This window comes from Pelecanus crispus, chromosome 3, assembly GCF_030463565.1.
Source record: "Pelecanus crispus isolate bPelCri1 chromosome 3, bPelCri1.pri, whole genome shotgun sequence".
NCBI classification, from domain to species: Eukaryota; Metazoa; Chordata; class Aves; order Pelecaniformes; family Pelecanidae; genus Pelecanus; species Pelecanus crispus.
Window position 1 is genome coordinate 57,290,438 of NC_134645.1, and position 24,434 is coordinate 57,314,871.

The 24,434-nt window shown below is 38.4% G+C and overlaps 1 protein-coding gene across 1 annotated transcript in view; it reads right to left on the minus strand.

Moving 5' to 3' along the window:
• Positions 1 to 12,599: 12,599 nt before the first annotated feature.
• Positions 12,600 to 24,434, minus strand: part of SHPRH (SNF2 histone linker PHD RING helicase) — a 56,668-nt gene continuing 44,833 nt past the window's right edge. Inside the window, exons 24-30 of the mRNA XM_075707076.1 lie at positions 23,912 to 23,983; positions 22,750 to 22,938; positions 17,353 to 17,445; positions 16,707 to 16,793; positions 16,070 to 16,248; positions 14,080 to 14,160; positions 12,600 to 13,200 (exon numbers count right to left, since the gene is read on the minus strand). Of these exons, the coding sequence (XP_075563191.1) occupies positions 13,104 to 13,200; positions 14,080 to 14,160; positions 16,070 to 16,248; positions 16,707 to 16,793; positions 17,353 to 17,445; positions 22,750 to 22,938; positions 23,912 to 23,983 (798 nt within the window). The 3' untranslated portion in view covers positions 12,600 to 13,103. The remainder of the gene's footprint in view (positions 13,201 to 14,079; positions 14,161 to 16,069; positions 16,249 to 16,706; positions 16,794 to 17,352; positions 17,446 to 22,749; positions 22,939 to 23,911; positions 23,984 to 24,434) is intronic.

Below are 24,434 nucleotides of genomic sequence, written 5' to 3' on the forward strand. Positions count from 1 at the left end.
CATATCAGGCCATAAAATGCTCTGGTCTGTTAATAGATGTGGCGTTTTTTCCAAGGTCGCACTTTCTTCCACATTATTGCTAGAACTGGCATCTCTTGAGGAAGACTGACTGGCTGCTCAGTGTAGGACGGCTGTTGAAAGCTGTCAGCCGAGGTGTGGGGGACATGCAAGGCAATCTTGCTCTGCCTGTGCTCGGGAACGGGGAGCGTTGCAAGGAACAACCCAGCAAGTCACAAGAGCCTTTGTGGAGTTGCATCAATATACAACCCCACACTAACAGCAGGAACAGGATCCCATGGTGTGCCAGCGGGCACTGTGCGCAACACAGTCTTGCTCCAACACTCACCGTGCCACCAGCTCCGTGCCATACAGGCATCCGAACGCAAGCGTGCCGGTGCTGGCTGCCCGCGGGCTCAGGTGGGCGCGCGTGGTCTCTCCCGCAGGATGTGGGAGGCCGGGGCTCCCCTCTCTGCTGGCGTCTGGCTTTGGGCAAGTCCCTTCACCGCCCTCACGCCCTTCACAGCTTCTGTGCGTTGTGGCTGCAGGTTCTCTCTCCCTGTGTAACTGGTCCACAGGCTGCTCAACTCGATAGAAAATCTCCCATTTTGGATTTGGGCTTTGGATTATATCCCAAGTATTTGTGCGGTGCTCAGAAAAATAAGGACCTGCTGGAGTGCTGACTTAATACTAAGTTGAGGTACCTTATTTTCAATATAATTTCTCATGCTTTGTCATAAAGTTGGGTTTTTTTTGAAATGTATTAGCTATTTTCTTCATTGTTTATGTTCTATCTAGGTATAACTAACTGAACAAATTTATTTGTTTTTGAAAATGTTGGAAGAAATAGTAACGTGAACCGCAATATGGCAGTGGGCCAAAGAGGACTCCTAATTACACTACAGAATTAAAAATAATTCTTTGTATATTGGGACTGACCAGGACCGATTTACAGTTCTAGGAAGGAAAACATGATACAACTGATCCGACAGATGACTTTATCGAGGAGGTGGCACAGGCCCAATCTCTATGGAGCAGGAGACTGCAGTGAAGAAGTGCTGTAGGGAAGTGTTAGCTGGTTCCAGAAGGCAGCAGTTTTGGAGCTGGGTTCAACCAGCCACATTGAAAAGAATAATTGTGGACCCCTAGGCTTCTACACGTATTGTAACTGTAGTTTTAAATAACAATTATTTGCACATGCAAAGCATTCCTATTAATTGATATTATTTAACAGGTAACATCTATCAGACAATTCAGTGACATACTGAGGAAAACGATTAGGAACACAAATTATTAAGCAGAGTCTCTCAGAAGAGGCACCAGCTATTTTTCCACAAACCAGAAAGACAGAAAGAAAAGGATATTTAATGACTATTACAACAATCAGAATTATTTCAGTAGCAGGATAACATAAGACAAAAATTTGTGTTCACAAAGACTTTGAAATAGCTGCAAACCGTAAGCGACAGTACGATGTAATTCTGACAGCAAATTGTGAATGCAAAAGAAAGGCTACTGATGGAAACGTTAAGTTACTTGGAGACCAAGGGAACATTAAGTTGTATATCTAGTCATCCCCGGTAATTTTCAAATAAAAATTTAGTTTTGCAACTGTCTAGATAAATTATTTCATTGAAATTACAATATCTACGTAATGCAAGGAAACAGATCTGGTATTCAGAATACTCTTTCTTGGTTTATCATCTAGGAATTTCAGTTTTGGAACACACTCTCTTGGAAAACTGCTCTTTTCTCTCCCATGGTTTGCTTTCTAAAAGTCATTAACTTGCGACTGCAAAAGCTGATTAGTTTCACTATTCTATTACTAGGACAATTCAATTATTCTCTGTTTCCACACTGAAATCTATAATTAAATTATAGGACATCAAATTGCTTGCAAATACCTGACAAAGTATTTGTTAATATGTATTTATATAAAAGATAACATTTTCTATCAAAGAGTGGGTAATTTATAGACTTTATAGTAATTTGATTACTAAAACAATATTTGAAAAAATTACAAATTTAAATGTAATGCAAAGATCTATCTCAGAATTAATTTGCATATTATTTTTAAATTTAACATTATTATTGTAACCAAATAATAACACGAATAAATGAGGAACTGGCACAGCTGCCACTAAGGCAACAAACTGTTTTATTTTAAAATTTATACCTATTTAGATTTAGAACATTACAAAGGCTCTAGCTATCTTTTTGTAAGCAACAAAGTTATAGTAGAAAACTAATTCAGAGGTTGTGAAAGAAATTTTGGTTTGGTACTATCTAAAATTATTCTACATCCCACCATATATGAGTACGACACCAAGGAAGTACTGCCTTGTGTTACAACATAGCTACGATAGATTCCGATTTAAGATTAAGTTTTGAAGCTGACAATTACACTAGCACACATTAAGAACCTGGCTTAGAGGGTTTCTGTGTTGCTATAGGTGCTCCACAGAAATACCCTCTTTCAACAATCAGTGATGGTATTTTCTTCACCCTCTCCCACGTCAGCATCATCTGCTGAAGAACTCAGCGCAGAAGCAGCCAGCAAACCAGCAAACACCACGTTGCAGAGCACAGGCGGTATCAACCTTCCCTCTGCAGTTCCAGGTCAGGATCTCTCTGAAGACCTCTCTGTATCTTTGCCCTTCCAACTGCCTTCTGTGGTGGGAGTAAAAGGTGGGTTTTTTTTCAGTTCAGTGGAAGGTGAAAGAATCCCTCAAGACTTCAAGGCCAGGGTCATGGTTTTGGGCTTTAAAACCTCTCCACAGAATCAAGTGCCTCAAAAAACGACCAAGTGGTGTCTTGTGCCCAACAATAGGATTCCTAAAGTGCAGAGTCAGTGGAGACCAAGACTGCTCAGAAAGCCTTTTCTACCTATTTCAGAATCGATTCCCCCAGGATAAAACCAGACCCACCCCCTATCCTACCCGCACTCGCACATTTTTCTCTTGTGCTACAGCAGCAGCATAGCATGCCCTTTACTAGGCAGAAGTAGAACCTCCCTCACTTCATTCACTTTGTCTACCCCTTTGGTGTTTTACGTCCTTCAATTCTACTTCGGAGGTTTTTAACGAGAGCTGTAAACGATTCAGAGGCACCCACCTTTGTCAAGAACGAGTAACAAAAACCAAATACATACGCCATAGAGAAAACAGAAAAGTCTTTTTGAATAGTGGTAGCTTGCTGATGAACGAAGTATATGTTAAGAACTGTAGAAACTTTACAGAAAAATCTATGCTTATGAGATGCCCAATGATTACAGTATGCAAAAGGGGAGATTCCCTAGAAACATCTATGACGTGGCCCTCTTCTGACACAGCAGGCTTAAACCTTTGGGAAGACTTCTTAGCACTCTGCTTCCCTGCTGTCGTGGTTTAGCTCCAGCCAGCAACTAAGCACCACGCAGCCGCTCGCTCACTCCACCTACCCCGGTGGGATGGGGGAGAGAATCGGAGGAGTAAGAGTGAGAAACACTCCTGGGTTGAGATAAGAACAGTTTAATAATTGAAATAAAGTAAAATAGTAATGATAATAATAACAATATAATAATAATAATAACAACAATATACAAAGCAAGTGACGCACAATGCAATTGCTCACCACCCGCCGACCAATACCCAGACAGTTCCCGAGCAGCGATTGCTGCTCCCCGGCCAACCCCCCCCAGTTTCTATACTGAGCATGACGTCATATGGTATGGAATAGCCCTTTGGTCAGTTTGGGTCAACTATTCTGGCTGTGTCCCCTCCCAGTTTCTTGTGCACCTGAAAAGTCCTTGACTAGCATAAGCAGTACTTAGCAACAACTAAAACATCAGTGTGTTATCAGCATTCTTCTCCTACTAAATCCAAAACACAGCACTATGCCAGCTACTGGGAAGAAAATTAACTCTATCCCAGCCGAAACCAGGACACCTGCACAACAGGACTGGTCTAGGCTTATTGCCTTTCATGGCCTCTGCTGACACGGAAGTTCACTAGGTGCAAAATTTCCCAAGTAGCAATTACGAAGTCCGCCATCTTGCCCCTTCAGAGACACTTGTGCATTTACAGCAGAAGCGATTAATTACCTTTCCTTTATTAAGCAAAACTTGTCAGTTTGTTTCAGGGAGGTCTATAAATTTGTATCATATGAGTTTGAACTGTTATCCTTCACAAATCCACAGCACAAACTTGGCTAGGGAGTCCTATGACTTTTCTTAGGTGCACATTAAAACATATTCCACAGGGGTATAAAACTTTTCAATATTCCCGTTTGCTCAACCACTGCAAAGCCCTGTATATTCATATCCCAAGATTTCAGTAAGAAAACGACTATAATCTCAAATCATGCACACACAAAAATGTGCCACTGCATTTAGATGAACATTAAGCTATAATGAATAGGTTATACTTACTATCTTTCATGCTTTGTTTATTCATTGCTTGTATCAGTGACTCATTCCTCCCACAAGAAAATCAGAAGGGCACTCAGAGGAAGGTTTTACAACTGTTCCTCAAATTTTCCCCCCAACCTCTTCCCCATCCTCTCCAACTCCATCCAGTGTAGGTTCTAGCTCCACTACAGCATGGGCAACAGCAGCAGCAGATACGAATGGATCACTGGGACTCAGAGATACTCCTTCCATCTCTTTTCTGGCTCATGGTGAAATGCTCTGGGCTTTCTACCTCTGTAAGAGGAGCTGTATGATGGAATGTCTTTTCATCAGATCTGCTTTCAAAACCTAACAATGGTGGCAGCAGTTAGCACAATATCATCATTTCCACAAAGTCCTACATTGCTTTACTAAGACTTTGTAGAAGACTAGAAGAGAAAAAACACGTGTATGTCCTTTCCTCGCTGCTGGTCCTCTTCCTGCGTGGACCAGACACACAGCATGCTCTCTGTGGTAGCTGAAGGTAGCGCTATGAAGGTGGCATGCATTTAAGAGAATGGTAGTACACTATGGAAGATCTTTTCTCATATTTAGGTATATTTGCTGCAGAATAAAGAGTGTATGTATTTTAAAAGTGCCCCATATCAAAGAAAACATTGCAGGGAGGAGCTGTTAGCTTTACACCTCTACTACTTTGATTTACTTTCCAGTATGTTGGGAGAAGCTGGAATAGAAACTAAGTCTGCTGCTTGCAGCTGCTGGAAACATTCTTATAATATAAATGTGCATTAATTTAAATGGGAGAAGGAAGAATTAGTATAATTTGTCATTTTGTGAGCAGACATCCTTTTGTGAGCATGAAACGGCCTTTATATTAACAAACAGAAGATCAGAAACATTTTGCAACCAAGATTTCCCATTCACAGGGCCTGGGTGGCCAAACGGGCAATAGAAGAGGCATTCCCAGGATTATTGTTCCACAGCCTAATATAGTAATGTTTGGAAATTACACAAAAATAATCCCCCCCCAGAAAGACTTGGGTTGACTTTCACATTGCCTAAGTAAACCTCCAGTCTGGTGATGTAAAAGTAGGTGCTCGTCACTTCAGTCAAATGTGCCCCCTATTCCCTCACCATTTGTTCTAGTGTTGCTTCAGAGCCTCCAGTGCAGAACACAAACCAAGTCAACTGCACGCAGGGAAGAAGGATAATAAAAAATGTCACAGTTGGATAATGAGAAATAAGTATGTCAAATATAATGGCTTTATCTGTTCTCTATAAAATGTATTCCCTATCTCATCAATGTACCCCAAAGCTGATTTTTTATAAATGCGTATGAAGCACCTAGTAGAGCAGTAGCCCTATATCAATGTGCAATTTTAAGAGTAACAATTTGGTTGTACAAAATGACATGCTGAATATGTATATGAATATATATGCTCTGTTAGCATAGAACAAGCCATTAAAAATGGTTGAATGCACCTTGGCATTTTAAGTGCCATTCTTATAAAATAGAATATTCTCAGTTGGAAGGGACCTGCAATGATCATCTAGTCCAACTGCCCGACCAATTCAGAGCTGACCAAAAGTTAAAGCATGCTGTTAAAGGCATTGCCTAAATGCCTCTTAAACGCTGACAGGCTTGGGGCATTGACCACCTCTCCAGGAAGGCTGTTCCAGTGTTTGACCACCCTCTTGGTAAAGAAATGCTTCCTCATGTCCAGTCTCAACCTCTCCTGGTGCAGCTTTGAACCATTCCCACACACCCTATTGCTGGACACTAGGGAGAAGAGATCAGCACCTCCATCTCCACTTCCCTCCTCAGGAAGCTGTAGAGAGCAATGAGGCCGCCCCTCAGCCTCCTTCTCTCCAAACTAGACTAGCCCAAAGTCCTTAGCTGCTCCTCACAGGACACTCCTTCCAGCCCTGTCACCAGCTCTGTTGCCCTCCTCCGGATGCATTCAAGGACCTGAGTAAGCATTCTTCTTAAATTGTGGGGCCCAGAACTGCACACAGTACTCCAGGTGAGGCCGCACCAACACTGAATAGAGCAGGATAATCACCTCTTCTGACCAGCTGGTTGTGCTGTGTTTGATGCCCCCCAGGATGCGGTTTGCCCTCCTGGCTGCCGGGGCACGCTGCTGACTCACCCTGAGCCTGCTGTCGACCAGCACCCCCAGATCCCATTCTGCAGGGCTGCCCTCCAGCCACTTCTCTCCCAGTTTATACTTGTGCCTGGCATTACTCCATCCTAGGTGCAGAATCCGGCATTTTGACTTGTTAAATTTCATCCCATTAATCATTGCCAAGTGCTCCAACATATCTAGATCCCTCTGCAAGCATTCTTGTCCCTCAAGAGTCAACAGCACCTCCCAGTTTGGCATCATCAGCAAACTTGCTAATGGAGTGTTCAACTCCTGCATCCAGATTGTTGATAAATATATTAAGCAGAATCAGCCCTAGAATTGAACCTTGAGGAACACGGATGGTGACTGGTTGCCAGCCAGATGTAGCCCCGTTCACCACAACCCTTCGAGCTCTGCCCTTCGGCCAGTTCTTCATGCAGCGCACCATGAACCTTTTCATTTCTCAGTAGGACAACTTGTCTAGAAGGATACTGAGAGAGACAGTGTCAAAAGCCTTACTGAAGTCCAGAAAAACTACATCCACTGCATACCCTTCATCCACTAGGCAGGTTACCTTATCATAGAAGGATATTGAATTAGTTAAACAGGAATTTCCCTTTGTGAACCCATGTTGACTGTGCCTGATGACTGCATTATTCTGTAAAAGTCTTCCAATACCTGGTATAATCTTCTCCATCATTTTTCCAGGAACTGAGGTTAGACTGACAGGTCTGTAGTTTCCTGGGTCTTCCCTCACACCCTTCTTGTAGATTGGAGTAACATTGGCTAGCTTCCAGTCAGTGGGGACCTCCCCAGACTCCCAAGACCTTTGGCAGATGACCGAGAGGGGTCCTGCCATAACATCTGCTAGCTCCTTCGGTGTTCTGGGATGAAGCCCATCAGGCCCCATGGACTTGTGAACACTCAGCTGATACAGCTGGTCCCTGGCAATTTTAGTGTCCACAAATGGAAAACCACAGTTCCCACACTCATGGTCCTCCATCTCAGGGGACTCCAAGAGTGACAGGACAAAACTCCATCAGGGTAACAAGAAAGGCAGTCTAGATTTTCTTCCTTAACCAAATGACATAGTCAAGAGAAAGGCTAGATTCATCAGCGAAAGTTGTTTGGCAAATGATGATAACCTGTTAGCATAAAGAGGGGACAATTTACAGCAACACAGCATGAATTCTGCTAGCTCACTAGCCCCTGTCAGATAGGGGGAAAAGCAGCATTAAAAAACAACTATCTAAGCCAGCCTACACTAACAAATGTTGAGACACCATGTAAGCAGTCAGACCTTACACTTGGTAGAATTTGGAAAGGTAGTTTCTACCTGATGTGAAGGTTGCTATCAAACCAAGAGATATTACATCATGGAAATAATGATGTCTGTTCCTAAACTGATGAAATTTGGTATGTGTCCAGTTGAATGAATGGGGCTGGGCACTTGCTTGTGTGAAATCTGTAAATACACAAAACAAATGGACTTGGAATTTAAGCCCAGGAAGGCTGACATCATGTGTATAGCCAGAGGTTTACAGATCTCTCACATACCAATTTTCTAAGTAGAATTATTCTAGTATTTAGAAACCCTATGTCATTTACCTCCCCCCCAGATGACTTAATTCCTTAAGTACATTTCAAAGCTACAAGTTCAACTAACTGTCCTCTTTACACAGTGTACGACTGTAGAATATGTAGAATGACTATTTGGGACTTGAATTCAGTACCACAGTGATTCAATAGTTACCTATTCTCTCCTCCTCTAAAGAAGAGGAGACAAGACAAGGGATGCACTGGGACTTGTGATAGTGGTTCAGGTGCACTTTATGAATCCAAAACCTATAGACTTTACAACTAAAAACTTGTCTCACTGATTGCTCGGTAATTAGATTACCAGGTCTTTATATATGTCAGCTGTACAATATAAAACCAGAAACATAAAAGTTAACAGACTGAAATTCAACATCTGCTTCTACAGTGGTGAAGAATAGGGGTAAATTAAGACATTACAGGCACAAAAAAATTTATACCAGGCTAAAATTCCCTTTACTCCCAACACTTTTCCCCTAACAAAATAACATAGTTTTACTGTAGCAATTTTATGGATTATGACTCTTTCACTCTACTTCCACTGACCAAACACAAACATTCTTTGTAACAAACTGAGTGAGCTGGGGGTGGGTGACGGAGTGGGATGGGATGACAGACACAGAGAAAGGGAGACACACAGACAGAGAGAGAGGGAGAGACAAGGATGTCTTGGACCTCCTTTTTTCTCCATTATGAAATTCCTTTAACCTACATTTATAGTATATAATCTTGTAAAGACCTTACTTGTTTCAGGCAACCAAAAAAGGAAGAAACACACAGGCACAGTGGCTTTACAACTAGCCTTCAATCTATAGAAAAGCTTATCATACAGATTTTAAGCAGTAAGTGTTAGCTTAAGCTTCAGAAACAGGCTGCATTTATAGCTAGAAAAAACCCAGATTTTCCTTTAGAAACTCACCTAATTCCTATTGCTCCTTGGTGTAGCAATAAATTTCAAGGTTAATTTTTCTTACATCGGTCAATGCAAGATTGATCAATACAGCCTTTTTGCCTTCCAGTTTAACTGAAGCACAGTTGCTAATTAAACAGATAATTCTGGGACTCCTGGAAAATATAGTGTACTCATAAGGATTGCAAAAAGGGATGGAAAGAGGACAGCACAGTTTGTGTCAGAAAAGACAGTGGTACAGAATTGTTAGCTGGTCCTCAGCCACTAATCTAGACAGAATCTTACAGGAAGAAGTATGTCTAATTATGGTTTTAACCAGAAACAACTATGCATTTTTTCTTCTGTAGGATCCCACTTACATTTGTATTGAAGCACAGTTACTTCTGAGGTAGAGGGCACTCTGCTGGCAGACAACTTGAATACATCTACAGATACTGGCAGAAAAGTGGTTTTGGAAGACCTATGTCATAAAAAGCATCATCAACTCTTAAGTTCATTCCTTAATCTGCAACTTTAATATGCACGAGAAGACTAAGGTAAGTATTCTTTTGTAGTATCTGACCTGCATGAAAACTATAGTGTATCCTGGACTTTCATTAGTACGCTACAAAGTTACCTAACAGTTTAAGATGAAAACCTTTTCTTGGCATAGACTGATACAGAGAACAAAGAGGACCTTCACTTACAAACTCATTTAAAAGATCCACAGTGAAATTCACAGAGCTCAATTTAACACCTTAAGGGAAGCCACTCCTTGGTTTCCAACACCATCATATTGTGTGGTTCAAAGAAGTCTACGATTTGCATCAAGCTTTTACAGATACCTAAATAAGATGACAGCTCTGTTTTACAAGGCACTGAACTTTTATATACAGGGAGACAAATGTGTCCTGAAATCCTCACCAACTACAGTCAAGAAACTCCCAATATTATTTGTCATGGAACTGAAGGAGATGAAGGGTCAGCACTGAGTTCTCCAGAATCAGATGGAGCCTCATCTTTAAAGGGACTGACTTCACTGGATAAACAATACTGTCAACTCAGGTCATCTTCACATGTTTTAGCAGGAGAACACATGAGAATCTGGTACATGACTGTGGGTATGTCCACACAAATGTTATGTAAACACTGCAGTCAGTATTTATAGATTTCTGTCTTCTGTGGAAAATGCCATTTCTATGAGTACATCGGAACTATTACAACAGGGCAAAGTTTGCTCTCAGCTAAGATACTGTCTTTCAAAAGAGTGTTCTCCTGATACAGAGCAAAATCATGGCAACACCATGAAAACAGGCTTACTGTGCTTTGGTAAGACAAAAAGTACTGCAGATGTACAAGCTGCACCCTTGGGGGGTGAGTGGGGTGTGGAAGGAAGAGTTGATCTCATGAGTTGTCGTAAGATGTCTGAAAGAAAACCTTTGTCAAAGAAACTAAATGTTGCAAAAAATGGCAAAAAGTGGTAAATCACAGTTTGGTTTCTTTTTCAAAATAATTCTTTAAATTTAGTCTCTGTACTTAATATTATGTGAAACTTGAACAATTCATTTTACTACTGACGCAGGCTATATACTCCAATGGTTCAACCTTCCAGTTTCAAGAGGTGCTTTAACACAACTAGCATACACATTTTAATATTATACATCCAAAGCTCTAGGTCCTGGCACTCCAGGGCAGTCAGAAGAGCACCTAGAACCAGATCGCTGGCATTCCATGCTGTTACGTGAGCATAAAAAAAATAAGTCAGGACTAAAGACTCATGCACTGCTTAATGAGAAGCTATGCTTTTGGTTAGGAATCCAAAAGGCACATTTTTGTAAATATCAATGAAAACCACCATCTTTATATAAGCCAAAAACTTGCATTGCTTGGGAAACCTCTCATAGCAGATATTTTTCAGTTTGCTTCTCTGTGTCTTCATATTCACTGACAACTATTATTCCCACATCTAGTTATTTAAAATGGGAGCTATGAATGTAAACACTGTGTGGTTCCAGAGTTATTAACATAGATATATCATTTCTCAGAGTGAACAACAGCTCCTTGTTCAGTCACATTACATTGTACAATATTGAAATTCTCTGAGGACGATGAGGAAGCTGCAATGTTGCTGCCCTCAGAGTTCCTGGAGTGTCTGTACAGCATGATCTCCAGTACATTGTAGAATAATTTAGGCTGGAAGGGATCCATGGAGGTCATCTGGTCCAACACACGACTCACAGTAGGGCCAACTTTGAAACTGGATCAGGTTGGTCAGGGTCATTTAAGTTCCCAATACGTTCAAGGATGGAGATGTCACAGTCTCTGTGTAAACTGTTTGATCAATCTAATTTAAAAAAAAAAGAGTCTACTATCTATTCTGTTTCCCTTGCTGCAAACTGTAATCTGCAAAAAATCAGTAATCTCCAAAACAAAATGTATAAATAAGACTAATACGTATTACAAATATGGGAAATAAAGATACATTGTCTGTAAATTTACTCAAATAGTCTTTAGAACAAAGTATCTAATCAGTCCAGAAGGACAACAACTATAAATGCCAAAAAACCACTTCTTGATATAATATTATTCATGTAAATTCTATTCGCATTTGTTGTCAGCAGTGGAAAACTTGTCAGCCATGTGGGTAGGCTTAATACCCAAACAGTGCAACCCAAATGTAGTATGACTAAAAATAGAACTCAAGAAGCTCAATAACAATATGGCAAATCTATTTAGCAGACATGATTAGAGCAAAAATTCTAAGATGGTATTTCTTAAAGGACTCATTTTAATTTCAACCTCAAGTAAGATTTCTAAAATATACAAACACTGTCGACTGAAGCAGTAAATATTGTAATTTGAGGGAAATAGCCTGTTGCTTGTGCATATACATTTGCCCAGTCTCTAAACACAAAATTGTGTCTAACACCAACTGTGTAACTGAGCTTGCTTCTGTAACACTTTCAGAAATGGTGTTAAGCATGTGTGTATCCATAACCTATGCCAAAAGGCTGAAAATTTATCTTGCCTACTTTCAGCAGTCTAAAAGGTAGCCTAGACTTGTTTTCTAAATTCTCTACTGTCAATAGAAATGGGGTAGAGTGATCTTGCATATCTAAGGATGAAGCTTCACAATAGTTAATCTCTCTCCACTGATTATTTAGCTTAGAATAGGTACCTAATAATTAGACTGCCTACCTTAATCTCATCTATTTTGAATATTTAGATTGCTGCATCTTTAAGGGGGAGAACAAAGAAAGGGTGAGAAAATGTAGCCAAGCACCAAATTATTATAAAGTGATCAGCAGCCTAACCAATTATTTTTTTTTTTTAATCTGTAACAAGTGCATTACTTTTTTTAAACAAAGCACTAAATTAGTCATGGCTTCAAGAATAAGTGAAAACATGTACAGTAAGTTCAAGTATTTAACTGATTACCAGACCAACACACATACGAAAAGCATAATTTAATTATCATTATTTTGCAGTAAGCATTAACAGTGAAATTTTTAACTGTCACAAGTCTTTATGAATATCTAAAAGCCTAATACAAATATCCAAATTATTAGTAAAGATTAGTCATTTAAAGTGTTACCAATAAGACTTTCAGTAACTCTGCATTAAATGCTAACAAGCCCTTGCTATAAGAACATTAATTTACAGTCATTCTTTCCAACAATTCTTTGTACAGTAAAAAAAAAAAGAAAAATTAGATTTGTGTTTTTCTGCTTCCCTTTCCCACCCAACCACCCACATAGTTTTGCTCTCAGACTGAGCTACTAGCCAATCAAACCTGATGGTAAAAATCCTCTCAGCCAAAGGTCCAAGATGTCAGTTTTAGCATCCAGCTCAAATTCTCTTTGGGAATAAAATCCATGTTTTTGTATAATGTGCAAAGTGCAAGTTTTCTCCAGTGCTATCAGAAGCGTGTGCTGCTAAGAACTTCACGACAGAAGAAAACAGTAACAATTAAGACTTTTCAATTTCCAATAGCTCTGTTACAGACAAATATTAGATGATGTTTACAGGAATGAAAGATCAAGTGGATTATATACCAGTGCTTATTAGGTCAGGTACATCCTGATTTCATTACGTCAAACCAATGTTTTTACTCAAGTTCTTCAGTCTCCTCTGTAAAAAGGTCAGCCAAATCTGCCACTGTCAGAACTGAGGCTTCTGACTGTTTCATGGAAGAGCTTGTGTGGCTGTGGGAAAAAATTGTATGCAGACATCAGAGAAGGAATCAACTTAAGTAACAAGCTGTATGCACTGAAGACAGACCACATGGTTCAGAGTCCAATAACTGTTCAGCTTTGAAGCTCAGCAGGAAAACACACTTTCTATCAGGGGAAATACATACACTGATCAGCTACTTCTCTTGCACATTTTGAGTAAGGTATAAAGTCCATCTACTGTCCCTAACAGTGGTCAACACCACACAGTGCAGAGGCAGCAGAACATGCCCTCTTAACATTTAAGGGATTGGCTTCAGCTTCCAAGCATAAGGTTTGATATTACTTTCAAAACATTAGCCCTCATTGGTTTTGAAAAGATAAACACAGTGAAATCTGCTTTCTGTGTCTGCACACCAGACTGACTTCTGAGCTAGCATCTGGACAACTCTTGCACTGCCTGCAAAACCAACCAGTGTGACACAGAACTGACAGACTAGGTTTTGTAGAATTTAAAAATAATGAAAGAAAGAATTAATGTCCTGTATTAGAGCTTATAACATATGCTGTTACTCCAGCAGCAGGCTCTATTACTTGCAATGCTTTTATACTAAACTGAAAAGATAAACTGTAACACATGATTAATTAATTATGCTTTTATGAAATAAAATGTACTAAATGTAACCAAAATATTCTCCAGAGAATTAAAATACCTTAAGCTTCAAGTTACTGGAACCAGGTTAAAAGATCGATTTTTCAAGTCTTAAAACTTTGTTGCCAATCAAAACAATTTGAAGGCAAACAGTTGAAGTTTATATGTGAGACATGCATACCTAACTGTAATAAAAGTATGGTTGAGAACCACCTTTTCATTTTCAGTGCAATAATGTTTTAAAAAAATTCAACACATACCTTCTATCTACAGTTTTCAGCATAGTCTGCATTCTCTCTTCTATTGTTGCTTTTATCAGGAACCTATGAACAATGGTAGATCTGAATGTGTTTAAAAAAAGAAAACAAGACCAGAGGTGAGCAGAAGTTATGCTGTTACTGTCAAAGTTCAAGACCACATTTTTGTCTCATACTAGTTACTGTAAGAGTGCTGAAAAAACACTTCTGTATTTTAAGAAAGAAATCTTACAAGGCAATTAACAACTTCCACTGACATTTAAGGATGCTTAGTGTCTTCCAGAGCACACGCTTCCACTGGGCTGGATCACATACTAAGTTAATATAATCTGTATTAACTAAAATCCTAAAGCAGAGGCTGAGTAAAGTTCTGCTTTCTGTGTCCTTACTATAAACAAACAGTCCTCAAGAGCCTAGCCCATGACTTTGGCCCACTGGTTATATACAACATTTATACTGCATTGTCACAAGCCAGTCCAAGAGACAGAGCTCAGTGTTTCTCAGACAAGAAAGTGAAACGGAAAAGAGTCAGCTCCAAAGGTAAAAATTAAAAATAACTCCAGGCTCCCCAATATAAACATTTTTCAAGACATGAACCCTTGAAAGCGCTTGGATGGTTTTCAGATCTTAAGTTGAAACGTTGGCAGGTAACTTTATACAGAGGAATGCTGGGGGAATACATAGGCAAAGATCTACCCAAAAAAAGAGAGAAGTAAATAAGAACAACTGAACTGGTAATAGTTGCACCAGTGAAACTAAACAAGAGTATTCCCTTATGCTCACTGTACTTGAACACAGCCCTTTTCCAAATAAGCCTTGCTGAAGTCTTATTTTTAAGAAGTATAGCACACATTCTTGCTGGTTTTATTGCAAGGTTTTTTGCCAGACTTTTTGCGCAAGCATCATGTAAAATTATAAAGCAGGCTGTTGCAACCAATCTCTCCTATGCCCTCACAGTTAATTCAAAATCTTTACCAACACACCCAAATATCCACCTGTTCATAAACATTCTTTCACGTACATGCTCATTCGTGCCCTCTCCTTTGCCTCCATTTCCAGAACACAAACCCCACTATTATTCTAGGATATTATTATTCCAGAATTGATTCCAGCTATTTTTCTTCTTCATGTACAGGGTTTTTTTTTTATTAATTTTTCAAGTGACATGAAACCTAAGATGTATATGTTTTTCCTTATCCGTTCAGGACAAACTTTCCAAAACCTTTGTTAAGTGTTCAATACTACCCATGTAAAATCTACAACACTAAACCAAAAGATATGCAAACTCATTAATGTCTTCAAAAAGTTCTAGATGGGGTGAGGGCAGAACTGTGATTTAAAAACGAATCAGTTCTAAAAATTGTGCTATAACTTTCTTTTTGGAAAAAAAACCAAAACAAAACCCCTCCCCCCCAAGTCCCCCCTCTCCAAGCCCCCTACCCCCCCCCCCCCCCAAAAAAAAACCCCAACAATTTATGCAGTCCTAATCTGGAGCTAGGAATGATAAGCTAGAAGGAGCCTCTCAAGGAAACTAGGCCGTGCCTGAACTTAGCCACATATGACATAAATGGTGAGTTGCTCAGACCTGCAAAGCTAAGACATTTCTGGACATGCTTACAAGTAGAACTTCAAAGTTAAAAACTAAGGCATCAATGGCACACATAAAATAGGGCAGCAGCTGAACAAGGTTTTTCACGATTTTGGACTCAAGAGCCTACACTCTTCCTAAATGCCTAAATGCAATTTGCTTCTGCACCTTACCCCCCCATAGCACAAAAGAACTCCCTAACATACACGTTGTGTATTTTCAGCAAACTTTTTTAAATTTTAATCTTCCTGTCCCTTATATATCATCTTTAAAAATAGGATTCCCATGAATACCCTCACCTCCAAAATTGAGAAGTTCAGTGAACTAGATTTATTCTGATTACAGTATGCATGCAGTTCTATTCTGGACCATATCTAAACCACTCAACATCATTTTAACTCTTACTTTGTTTGGCCAATACGATGTACTCTGCCAATAGCCTGTAGCTCATGTGCAGGATTCAGAATGGGTTCCACAAGCAGAACGTGAGTTGCTTCGATGATGTTCAGTCCATTGGAACCAGTGTGAAGAGGCAGCAGCAAAATATTGATGTTGGGATCATATTTAAATGCAGAGAGATTTTCCTAAAAGGCAACATCACAGCAGTGTGACAAAAGTTCCTCAGTAAAGAGTGTGGGGGACCTCTCTATATTTTCAGGAAATAATAGCAGCTACTACAGGCCCCAGAGTGACAGTCTTGCAGCCTGACTGATCCAGGACCTGTCATCCCAGAACAGATACTCGACAGACACCAGGAAGCCAAGAACTTCTTGCAACACTGATCAGTGCATCTCACCCTGAACATCCATGCCAATGCTTCTTTCTCAAAAGTTAATGTATTGTTTATCCCCAAAGACTTTAAATTGTGGCTTTTTGTGATTATGATTTTTAGAATTAATGAATTAGAGATCAAAGCTTCTGCCAAACAGATTTGCTGCTCTTTCAGTTTCTCAAATGAAGCAATGAAGAGGATCAAATTAACTTCTATGAACTGTAACTTTCCCCACTGAAAATAGTTTTAAGAAAAATATCCTTTACATACCTGAAATTTACTAATTCCATTGATCTGAGAAAAAATCATGTTGTTGTCATACAAAGCTTTTGAAATTATGTCCAACACATCTTGCCACTGTAAAAAAACCACAAAAAACCCACACAACACAATAAAAGTAACTCAACATTACAAACAGCAATGACAACTAAAATATACTAATTAACTTCCCTAAGAGAGGGTAGATAAAAAGGCCTCTCAAAACACTAGCATTTGCAATTTAATAAAAGAAAAAAGAAAAAGAAAAAAGATTTGTGTGCCAGGAACCGAATCTTTTGTAAAACTAAATAAGAAATGTAATTAAAAAGATCAGCTTGAATAAAATAAATTGGTAGCCATCACAAAACCAGTTTTACAATGTAACAAAAATATCTGGATGCTACATTTAAAAATATCTAGAATTTCTAATGCTCCATGTAAATTTAAGTGTCTGCCCTTTAAAGAAACAAGCTTTTGCATCTCTTGACTGTGATCATTGTTCATGTCCCAGTTACATGTATTGCCCTACAAATTCTCAAAACAATCAAGTGGCTATACAGGTGATTCAACATTTTGGTAGCTAAACTAATTCCTGAAAATATTATGACCGCTTTAAACTCACACACACAAAGACAAGACAGAAAATGGTGATTAATACCGTTGAGAAAACTAAGGATTTAGCTCCTGGATCTTTAAATTGAATTCTCTTCAGTGTTCGGACCACAGCTTCCACTTTGGTGGAGTGACTTCCCTTTGAAAAGTCAAAGAACGGCATTAGTAAAGTAGGTTATTAAACAACTCCTTCCACATTCATTGTTTTATTAAATAATGTTACATTACGACTCTTACATATCTTTGCACAAATTTAAAAATTAGCAACCTGGAAGAAGGGCAGGTTAAGTCGCACTGAACTGCTTTTATACCTGCCTTATAATGCACTGCTATAGGATCCGCAGTGTATTATAGCATGTACAGTACACAGAAGAATGAAGTGTCACACAGATTCACCTATCTAGTTCTGTGTGAGGCAGAATAGATAGCCCAAGCAGTGCAGTTGCACCAAACATGCCAGTTAGGCCTGCTGACGTTTAACTTTGTGGCACAATATTTAAAGAATCTTCCAAATGGTCCTTTAGACTTCCCTCCCTTCACACCTCTTTAAAACTGGCAAGGAAAAAACCTACCTGAACGCTATTTCTGTTGCTTTTGTTTCTCACTCTGGCAACACCAAACTTATGCTCAGTACTATGAAGCTTGTTAATTATATTTAAAATAATAAGAAATTGGTAAATCTAATTAAATTAATTCTTGAAGGATTGCATGCTGCAATGAAAACATCTTCATATTCTGCATTCAGAAGTATTTCAGCGCTTGATGAATCCAATACTACATTCTACTGCTTGTCTACTTTCTGTACTCCTCCCCTTCCCCTTAAGTTGGGAAGAGGATTTGGAGAAACAGTTCTTTAGTACCTCCCTCTATTTCCTTCAGTATGTACTTTGTATTACAACAATTTTACTGAATGTGTTTTTTTTAAGAAGCCCTTATTTAATTCCTTACTAGTTCTCACATGCATAGTAATTTCAAGCTGCACTAGATTCAGCTGGACAAATATTGTTTTATTTCTGTCTGCACCTGTCCTCTGAACATTGAATTAACTATGTTGGCTTGCTACAATGACAGATCAAATTTACTGAAGCTATGCTGCTTGCAGAATTGATGGGGAAGGATGTCAGCAGTCTAAGCACAAGTTGGGAAACAATGTTGGGCTGCTCGATCATTCATATGTTATGCAGCCAAATAAATGCTCCAGAAATACTGTAAAGTAAAAGACTTTCTGCAGACTGTTTTACCAAAGGCTGCAATAAGCAGTACCATTTTATTTCCCAGGGTCTTCCATAGTGATTCCAACTCTGTGTCACAGACATAAAAGCAAACCAGCTTTTTTCATGACATTTCTGTTGCACCTGGTAGACATTAACACTGTTTCCAAAAGTCAGGTAGACAATTAAAAATGCTTATGTCAGTAGGTGTTACGATCTGCAAGGATGAATATCACATTTGCAGCCCTACGGCAGCTGCCTGCCAATCATAACCATCTTCAGTTAGGTGATCCGAGACTAACTTTTGGTATTTCCTATATATTCCAGAGTCATTTATGTGCTTTTGTGATACCATTCAGCTGTGATTCAATGATGACAATTCTGGCTAATCTGCTCTGACTGTCTTTTCCTCGGAGACTTTTTTTGGACATTACCATAGGTCCTATTTTTCCCTGCTATAAGAGATAGTAGCTTTAGCCACTGTTGATCTTTCCACCCTTCAGATGTCCTGTGACTCAGGTGTTACAAACATGACTTCGTACAAGATCAGTCAGATGAACTATGGTGAAGAAAAAACAGTACAATGATCAAAGTAGTTACAGTCTTTTTGCTCTATTTTTTAAACAAGGTAACTAAGTGTGCAAAGTTCTCCATCCCTCTGCTTACATTAAATTAGACAAACTACATTAGACTTGTCATTGAACTAATGATTGACTAAAGCTTTGGTTCAAAGCACACAGAGAATTTCAATTTTGTTCTCAATATTTATGGAGAGATGAAACTGATAGTTTTCAGTCTGTCTTAATGTGTTACCCCACTCATTACCCATATACCCTGAGTTTGTCATTTTGTTGAATATCCAGATGAGTATTTATTAACAGATTAGCTAGTTCTAATTAATTATGGAACACCACCCATTAGAATCAAAACTACCCTTTAACAAACAATTTCTGTCTCAGATGACAGGCTGGCAATACCCACTGTAATACTGACCAGCCACTGGAAGCTTTTACAGAACCAAAACATACAGGGATGTCAGTAATACCTCTCTCAGTATAAAATACTCCCATTTACAGTAGTCCTTTTGCATCTAAGTCGTTAACTTAAGACAGTTAGTGCTGGTACAATAAAGAGCAAGGGTGGGGGGGGAAGAGAGAGGTACTGAATACTGAAAGAGACCAGAGGGACTGAGAAAGTTCAAATGAAAACACAAACACCAAATAAATCACGATCTTCAGATATATATATATACTGCAAGATATTGATCTTAACCTCAGTATTCTACAGAAATCATATTAAGCTAGTTATCCTTTGTTAACTGGCATTAAAGTAATGAGGTAGAAATTTTTATTTTTAACAATGCTTCTTGTTTTGATAGTACATACAGTGAAGCTACAGTACAAGTTATTAATTTTTTGTGAAATAAGAATGGGCCTTGCTCAAGAAGACATGTGAATTCACACAGAATTCGTATTTTTGCTTTGCCTGAAGTTTTTGATGCAGAAATACTTCAAGAAAACTCTACCACCTTTTACACAGGACAGTAGATGACATGTTCCTTCTGTGTTTTACTTATGAAATTTAGTTATTCTATTTTTTTTAATGTGATTTATGAAACATATTTGAAATTTCCTTGTTAGACACAGGGTGATATCTCTAAACCCTGAGGAAAGAATCTGTTAAAAAACACATATGAAGTGAGGTCCTAATAACTAGCACTTCAAAAATATAGCCTATTTACTCCCCCTGGTGCCACATGCTGTCAACTACTTCAAATCTAATAATTTAAGTTAGGAAGCATCTACTCATAAAACAGAATTCCAGTTGCCCAGGGAGGCTGACATAACTCATGTGAACGTGGTAGCATTGACTTCAGGACAGGTCAGCAACCCTAGTATACCTGCATGGTTCAGGGAAACTTGCACAGATACCATGGAACTCTGTCAGCACATTTCATTATTACTTTTAACTATACAAACCAGATTAAAACTATGATTCGTATGTCCAGCTGTATTATAATCACATTTTAATTAAAGATAGCAGTATTATCTAAATCAAAATATTACCGATATTAGTCTTTTACCTTTGCGTTTAGTCCAGAATCCTCTATTTTTTCCACAACTGCAAAACCCACAGGTTTTTGGTTTAAAACTATAACAGATTTGTGCAAAGCAAAAATGTATCTATGCACTACATATGTGTCCGTATTACTAAAGACTCATGGAGATGCTGTCTCTTCCCCCACCCCTGCCTTCAACCCAATGAAAACCCTGTCACCAAGAAAAGATACAACAGTACAATCAGGATTGATTTCCTACACATTTGTGTCTAGAGGTTCGTTAACTTTTGTGATTAGGAAGGCACACAAGTTACAAATAAAGTTTCCCCCCCCAGATTTGAACTTTAAGATATCTGTTGTAGTAAGGGGAAAGTCAAGCCACACTATTTTGCTAAGTAGGAGACATACTTTATATGGATGGCTATTTTAATAAGACTTGTAGAAAATGAATGAACCTTTGAAATGCAGACTCTCTGTCAAGTTGTTTGAAATGATCTAATGGGTTGCTAAATTAAGGGAGAAGTCTAAGATAGTACAATGAAAAGGCCTTGTCTCCTTAGAAAGCCAGGCTAAAAGGAATAAACACAGAAAGCCATAGCAGAAAATACAGCTATCAGTCTTCAACAGAGCTGTACATTATCAGTGGAAAGCCTTGAGAAAGAAATTGCCTACGCAGGAGCCATTTTAAGACCAAAAGTCACTCTTTATTCAACAATCATTTTTTCAGTAGGTATATGTATCCAGTCAGTGAGGCTTTCACCAAATACCAACAAGTTTAAAATGCAGATAGGCAAGAAGCACTAATAGTTTTTCCAAAGTTTTCCTTTTGATTTTTCAAACAAAAAACCCAGAAAGAATACTGTTGCAGATTATGCAGCTGCACTGAGTCAACACTCATCTAGAATATGGAGAAAAAGCTTACACCACACAATTAGATCAAAAGAATTGGGGATGAGCTTGAAGAAAGTGGCCTCACAACCATGTTACTGATGATACACTTGTAGGGAAAAGAGAATGTCCCTGACATCACACCAGAGAAACCCTTCTCTAAAGAACAAATTCATGGTCAACAGGTTCCAATGAAAAGCATTGGTTTTGATAAATAATATTTTATGGGATTAAATTTTTCATATTTTCTCTACTGTGATTTAATTTATTACTGAATAAACTTAGGGTGAATATACTCATTAGAACCTGTCCACTAATTTATTAGTGGACAAGGTAGATGGAGGAAGCATACATATAGTCTCCCTTCAGGTTTTTAATGTTCATTTACCCCTATTAAGAAACTAGTCATTTTTTTCCTCCTAATTATGGTTTGTATAGCAGACAATATTACATAGATATGCAAAATGCAAAACAACTACTCCACTTCTCAGGTAGCTTGAGAAACATTCCAGATGACTAATCTTAAGCTCAGAATCAGTATTTACATTCTCTGGCTAACAATGAAGACTTATGAATTTAAAATATTTACATTATCCTAGCAGCCTTATAGTACAGGCAGCTTTCTCAAACTACTCATTTCAAGCAAACAAAGCAAAACTATGCCTCCAAAAAGCCTCATCTCTCCTTAGCTACAAGAAGCCAAATCCACCACAAACAAACAAGAAAGAATTACCTGCATACAAACAGGATCTATTTCTACGCATTGTCAAATGCTTAAACAAAAATACGACTAAAGCTCAGCAAAAGCTGTTTCTCCCCCCAACACCTCAAGACAGCATTACTTTAACAGACGTGTAGTTTTTGTAATACATCTACAAGGCCTTTCCTCAGGCAGATTTAAAGAGTAGGTGTTAAAAAGATATCCTCTTTCACACTGTTTCCTTTCATGTCTTGTTTCCAAAACTCTTAAAAGTTATGAAAAAGATAAGTTAAAACCCCCCTAAACCAAACAAAAAACCAAAAACCTTTCACTTGACAGGAAAACACGTATCCTTCCTTGGGGAAGGATGCAAAAACATTGATTACTCTTTAAGAAAGGCCTATATACATCATGTCCGATTCAAAAGAAAAGAACTATACCTGTTATAAATAAAACTAACTATAAAAGTGAACCTACTTTTAAAACTATATGGTAGATTTGTCTGCCTAAATGCAGTATGCCACAAAAGACAACAAATATGCACTGCTGAAAGTTTGGGCCACAAAGCTCACATAAACAACATACCTTTACAGGAATATCATCCTCTTGATTTGCAGTTTCTGCAGTGAAGACATATGATATTTCTTTATGAGATGTTGTCTGCCTGCAAATGGCACATTTAATTGAGCTCCGGCGGGTGCCAACACTGTACTGTTCTATGATGATAGCTATACACTCATTACAAAAACAATGTCCACACGTCAGCACTGCCCACTATGCAGGGAATTAAAAAAACAACACAACACAGCATCAGTTTTGGATCAATGCAGAAGAAAACAGTATACTAATACATGACAAATAAAATTTTCATAGAAACTTTACTCTATTTTCATGAAACTCATCAGATAAAAATTCTGAAATTCTTCTGCTGCTAAAAAGCCTGCATTTCAAAGTTTTCCAGCACAGAAAGATTCATGATCCACAGAAGTTCTCTGCATTTACTGTTCACTTTTTGCATATTCCCAGTTTTCAACTTGAAGAGAGATACTAGTCTTTCTATGAATTACGATTCTTAATGCATAGGTTAAGTACACAGATTAAGTATTTACAATATTTTTTTTTAAAAATCATACAGTTGTTTGTATTGACCTTCTGTAAAAGTCTTTATCTATATAAGATTGCATTGCAGAAGCTGTCCTTCGAGGGCCTACAACATCTACATGTCAGCTGTGACCTTCCGTAACACAGAAGTCATTTGTAAGCCAAAGGGTTTGCACCTAGAAGTAGGGTCTTACTCTGTACTGTTCTGTTCTACAGGCCATTCTAAGAGCAAAAAAATAAAATAGTTTTCATGGGTCCAAGTAGGAGAAGGAATAGACTAAACAACTGGTTATCAAGCAAAAGACCTTTTAGGCTTTGTAAGGTTCTTTCAATCATGCAGAAATGGGATGCAAAGCATTTTAAAAGTTCCTTGCAACACGATGCTACTATCATCTCAAGTGGCAGTCTCGACCAAAGTTAAAGAAAAAACTATTTTTCCTTTCAGTGAGCTCCTCCAGCTCAGAGATCAAGCATAATGGGAGTTAACAGGGCAAAAAACTGTTCTCTGAAAAAACCTGTATCACCCTTGGAAGAGCGCAGAGGGGATTTTGGAAACATGGCAGGAGAGCGGTTCACGCTTGACACACAACTGACTCAAATCTAGGTAAAGACATTCTAAAAACAAAAACCTGACTAAATATCTTACCTGTTTTCCCAGTTGACGTGCACAGATTGGACATGGTTCTGGGTTAACTCCCCCAGTAGTTTTATCCTGAGACTATAAAGTAGGAAAAAAACCCGTTGTGTTTCAACAAATAAAAAAACATTATCCTATATTAAAACAAGCTTCTAGAAAAAATGAATAATGAAGTCCTTAAAAAAAGTGTGTGAGCAAATTAAAACACATCATTCATGAATAAATAAGTCTAACTTGAGTAGTTAAAAAAAAATATGTTATTTATGGTAAGTAAAAGGAGCACTGTTCATGCGGCCGTCCTTCACATACTACCTGCATCTCTACTACAGCTTTGAAAAATCCTGGTAAAATACAAGCTTCAAACAAGAAACTCCTCATTTTCTGTCAGCTTTGCATTGTTGTAAAAACATTTAAATATACTTGATCATGCTTAACTACGCTTACTTGAACATAGTTGTACTTACTTGAACACTAGGATTAAAATAATGTAACATACATGTGGTTTGTCTGGTTTTTTAATACTTATTTAACC